A 5,719-nucleotide genomic window follows, 5' to 3' on the forward strand; every position below is an offset into this window, starting at 1 on the left:
TTTCACTTGCCTCAACAGGTCTTCGCAAGTGGAGTTTAGTGTCCAATTTATCTCGATTTCGATTTCACTTGCCTCAACAGGTCTTCGCAAGCGGAGTTTAGTGTCCAATTTATCTCGATTTCGATTTCACTTGCCTCAACAGGTCTTCGCAAGCGGAGTTTAGTGTCCAATGAAGGAAGGTACGCGTAAGTGGGCTGGCTGAGGCCAATCTGATTTATTTTGTAGCTTTGAGATTTTGATGAGGTAACTAGTATATTGTAAGGTTGGTGTGAGAAGCCAGACCTGGCTACTTTGAACATAAAACATGTGGAATATTTTAGCTGGATATGGCCGTTTTAAATGCTAAAGGGTTAAGGTGACCATTGTATCTTAACTTCAGCAAGTGAGGTGCGATGGTCTTTTACCAGAACATAGTTTTTGGTAAAGTAAATGCTTTGGAATTCTTCCATCTGCCATACAGTTTGCAAAGTAGCTTCTATACTCACAACATTTGCAATTTCTCAAAGACTTCAAACATTGCTCACATTGCCTCCCCAAATTCATCATCATCATCATCGTTTAACGTCCGCTTTCCATGCTAGCATGGGTTGGACGATTTGACTGAGGACTGGTGAAACCGGATGGCAACACCAGGCTCCAATCTAATTTGGCAGAGTTTCTACAGCTGGATGCCCTTCCTAACGCCAACCACTCAGAGAGTGTAGTGGGTGCTTTTACGTGTCACCCGCACGAAAACGGCCACGCTCGAAATGGTGTCTTTTATGTGCCACCCGCACAAGAGCCAGTCCAGGGGCACTGGCAACGATCTCACTCGAAAATCCTACGGGAGCCAGTCAGGCGGTACTGGCAACGGCCACGCTCAAAATGGTGCATCTCATGTGCCTCCCCAAATTATATAACAAAATTTATAACAGGATAACAGTTTTATCAAGATTTATTGTGAGGCTTAACAATGAAATTTTATCCACCACAAAAGTTCAAAGATCCTTTGCTTTGTACTTTAAACTACAACACCGTTGTCAGCGTACAAGTGGGTTTCTTATCAAAGATACAAAAGCGTGTAATTTGGAATTAAGTCGTTTGAGACTGAATGACTTAGCAGTTGGATGGAAGAATATTGAAATATAACCAGACCAGCCCTGGGGGTGCAGAGGAAAAAATCTTCTGATCCATATGGTTTTGCTTTTTTGGAGACTCTCTCATTACTTCAGCTGCTTTTGCATTTGTCATTAGTTGGTGTTTCATTCAACTTTCTCTCACTCTGTCTTCCTGTTTCTGTTGTACCTGTAATTCAAAGGGGGCCAGCCTTGTCACACTCTGTGTCATGGTGAATATCATTGAGAACTACGTTAAGGGTACATGTGTCTGTGGAGTGCTCAGCCTCTTGCACGTTAATTTCATGAGCAGGCTGTTCTGTTGATTGGATCAACTGGAACCCTCATCGTCGTAAGCATGATTCAGTACAGTTTTGACACCAGACACCAGTAACATATATATATTGGCATGGTTAATCAAACAGGAAAATAGAAATCAAAACAAAAGCATATTTTTATTAACAATTGGCAGAAATGACAGAGTGACTGATGGACTGAGTTTTTTGGTTCATTTGATAAGAGGCAATGAACGAAACTCTCGGCCATTGAGTCATCCTATAACTTTTGCAGATCAATAATAATAATAATAATAATAATAATAATAATAATGATGATGATGATGATGATTTCAAATTTTGGCACAAGGCCAGAGATTTTGGAGAAGTGAGTAAGTCAACTGGTACTTATTTTCCAGATCACGAAAATATGACAGTCAGGTTTGAACGCAGAACGTAAAGACGGACGAAATGCCGCTAAGCATTTAGTCCGGTATGCTAACGATTCTGCTAGCTCGACACATTTTACAAAAAGAAAAAAAAAATTATTATTATTATTATTATTATTTCTCCTATAGGCACAAGGCCTGAAATTTGAGGGGAGGGGGCTAGTCGATTATATTGACCTTCAGTACTCAACTAGTTTCTTACTTCATCGACCCCCAAAATGACAAAAAGCAAAGTCGACTTCGACGGAATTTGAACTCGGATCATCATGACGGACAAAATGCCATTCAGCCATCTGTCCGGCGTGCAAACGGTTCTGCCAAATTCGTCACCTTATAAACAATAATAATAATGCTTTCTACCACAGGCAAAAAGGGGCTATTCGATTCCAGGGAACCGACGGCTCAAACTGGGCCTTATTTTATCGACTTCGAAAGGAGGAAAAGGCAAAGGCGACTTGGGCATAATTTGAACTCAGAACGAAAAGACGGACAAACAAAACACCATTCAGCATTTTGATCGGCGTGTTAACCGATTCTGCCAGATCGCGTATCTTAATAAAAATACTAATGAAAAAAAAAATTCTTTCATATATATATAGAGAGAGAGATGCAGTCAAATACAGATATATTTTGTATTAAATATACACACAAACACAGACATATATGTATATATACACGTATATACACGCACACAAACAAATATAGTATTCGTAATTACCTCGTCCAGAAACTCAGTCACATCATAAACCTTGTTGTCAATGACCAACCACAACGATTTACATGTTTTGTGCTCCTTGACATGCTCAAGTTTGTAAACCTTCACGTCCGTCTTGTCGCCTTCTTTCTTCTCGTTATTCCTATCTTCGTCCACCTTACCACTTGCCTCCTCCGCAGACATACTCTCTCTCTTTCTCTCTACGTATATATCTATATATATATATATATATAATTTAAATATTGTTGTGGTTGTTTGTAGATGATGATGCAGGGAATGAATGAATATCTTTACACCAGACTGTCCTACGTATTTTTCGCTAGTTTACTTCGATCTGCTTATAAATTGGGTTTTTAGCTGGTTGGTTGGTTGGTTAGTTGGTCGGTTGGTTGGTTGATTGACCTAAGTTGACTGACGGCTCTCGTTTCCTTTCTATCGAACTGATTGACTGGTTTCGGGTGTGCGAAAGACGTAGGTGACACCGATTCAGCTTACACCGTGCAGCACTGACTCATGGGATAGCTTCATAGACGCGCTTGTGTGTGTGTGTGTGTGTGTGTACTTGTTTCTGCGTTTGCGTGTACGTGTGTACGTGTTTGTCAGTGTCTGTGTGTGATTGTGTATGATTCTGTGTGTGTTTGTCAGTCTCTGTAAGTTTGTGTATGTGTATGATTGTCATTTGGCTGCGGTCATGCTGGAGCACCGCCTTTAGTCGAGAAAATCGACCGCAGGACTTATTCTGTTGTCAGCCTAGTACTTATTCTATCGGATCTCTTTTTGCCGATCCGCTAAGTTACGGGGACGTAAACACACCAACATTGGTTGTCAAGTGTTGGTGGGGGGACAAACACAGACACACACACATTTATATATATATATATATATATATATATGCATATCTTCGTGTAACATACCACTAATCGGTACTATTAAAGCAGCGCGGTCGCGCGTCCGCGATAGCTAGTCGTGAGTGGTCGATCCTAACCCTAAACACGTATTCATTTGCACACGCGGATTAGGGTTAGGGTTAGGGTTAGGGATAGGGTTAGGGTTAGGGATACGGTAAGGGGTAGGGTTAGGGTTAGGATCGACCACTCAAGACTAGCTAGCGCGGACGCGCGACTGCGCGTTCGGGTCCGCGCTGCTTTAGTAGTACCCCACTAATCATGTATTTCATATAAAGTTTTATTCCCCATTTGTTTGACCCCATTGCTTGTTTGTATTGTCCCCTCTACGTACACCCTTTATGGGAACTAATAAAATTGCAGTGCATTTTAATCACACGATAAGGTCATCTGCACGGGTTTTCTATGCTGGCTACGGTTTCTATAGGAAACCTGTAGAGATGACCATATCACGGCAAGTTCGAAATGAGTAGAGATAGAGTTATCTCCCCTGGCATTTTTAAAACTTCTACCAATATTCCTGTTATTCCTTGGTTTGTCTCAATAAAGCGTTTCTATCGTTTGGTCGGCTTCACTTTGCGTAACGAATCTTTTAAGAGTATAAAATTAAACATATATCGCTGGCAATTAACTGTGTGCAGAAAGAAACAAAGAAAGCCAGGAATACCATTCTTCTGTAAGTTCCAAAGAAAATATTAAAGTTTGTTGTAAAATTTATTTCTCCAGCAGCTGGCATAGTCTATCTTGGCTATCCATCATCTGATGGTGGAAGTCTGCTTTAAGCACCTCATGTAAAGCCCTCATAACTTTTTTATCTTATGGAATTTTCGGAATATTTTTGCCACACGGGAATTCATACAATTATGCAAAAACTAAAACAAATTTTTTTGTGTGATTCAAGGGATAGCTGTTATTTTTAGCACATCTTAAAACCACCTACCTTCCGCCTTTCTTTGGCAGTTTAACATGTTTTAATGTTTTTCAATATTTTTCTCCCCATAAGCACATTTAATGGTCTATTGCTGGGATTTAAGCCAAGAATTACGGACTGTCCATATTTTAAACTCTGATTAAAAAAGAAAAATTTAATTCGAAATATTAAAGAATTTTTTAAAAAATAATTGTGTGAGTTCTGTGTGCAGAAAACAAATTCGCAAAAATTTCTTGAAAACTCTGATTTTAAAAAATTCGAAAATTATATAAAAAAATAAAAATAAATAAAATTCTTGGCGGACGTATCCCCAATTTTCGAGTAGGGAAATTCTGATTCTGCAAAAAAAACTCCCGAAAAAAAACAAATTGGACCTTTTCCTTTTGTTTCGAGTCGCTTCGGCTGCAGAGTTTCCTCTTTTGTACTCATAAAGCATTCTGTGCCTCAAATGCTCTTTGGATACTTCCATGTTAGAAAGGGTTTTAATCAAAGAAATTTTAATTCTATTATTCTGTAAAATGATATTTAATTAGTTTAAATGTAAACAAATGCATAAAAATAATTTTTAATTCCATTAGACATTCTAAAATACTATTAAATTTCATTCAATTTCAAAAAAAGCTAAAATCGGACAGAATTTATGGGATGACCTGATATAATGTTATTCACCTTCAGTTTCAACAACTGCCTCTGTATGAGATCTAAACCATCTCCATGCTCGAATGAAGTGGTCCTGGTTCATTTTGGACATTACTCTGACCATGGCAGCTTTCAAAGAATCTTTGGTATTAGGAGCGTGTTCATTAGATGATGAATATCCTCTTGAAGAATTTCTCAAAAGATCTGGATTTGAGGATGCTTTCTTGTGGGACAAAGTGGTGAGAAAGGATCTTCAGATGCTGGGCCTTAGAGAGGGGACGACAGGGGACTGAGATTTCTGGTGGTTTGCTGTATTTGAGAACTTGATGTATGTATGTATGTATATATATATGTGTATATAGATATGTATGCTCACATATGTATGTATATATGTATGTGTATATATATGTATGTATGTGTATGTATATATGTGTATATAGATATGTATGCTCATATATGTATGTGTATATATATGTATGTGTATATGTGTATGTATATGTATATATATGTGTATGTATATATGTATATATATATATTTGTATGTATGTATATATATATATATATGTATTTGAAGATGACCATGACAACTGTTAAAATCCTTATATATGTAGTGGTGAGAGCCAATATGTATAGTCAAATGTTCCACCAAAATACGTGTGTCTACACACATATATATATATATATATATATATATATATATATATATATATA

General features: G+C 37.9%; 1 protein-coding gene across 2 annotated transcripts in view; it reads left to right on the forward strand.

The window, feature by feature from the left end:
• Positions 1 to 3,860: 3,860 nt before the first annotated feature.
• The window catches only part of LOC106869788 (uncharacterized), a 10,520-nt gene continuing 8,661 nt past the window's right edge, over positions 3,861 to 5,719 (forward strand). The window contains exon 1 of one of the 2 annotated variants that reach the window (XM_052978140.1): positions 3,861 to 4,114. In XM_052978140.1, the coding sequence (XP_052834100.1) occupies positions 3,904 to 4,114 (211 nt within the window). In that variant the 5' untranslated portion in view covers positions 3,861 to 3,903. The remainder of the gene's footprint in view (positions 4,115 to 5,719) is intronic. The other variant, XM_014915647.1, reaches the window with a different exon arrangement.

Source organism: Octopus bimaculoides, chromosome 30 (assembly GCF_001194135.2).
Source record: "Octopus bimaculoides isolate UCB-OBI-ISO-001 chromosome 30, ASM119413v2, whole genome shotgun sequence".
Taxonomy (NCBI): Eukaryota; Metazoa; Mollusca; class Cephalopoda; order Octopoda; family Octopodidae; genus Octopus; species Octopus bimaculoides.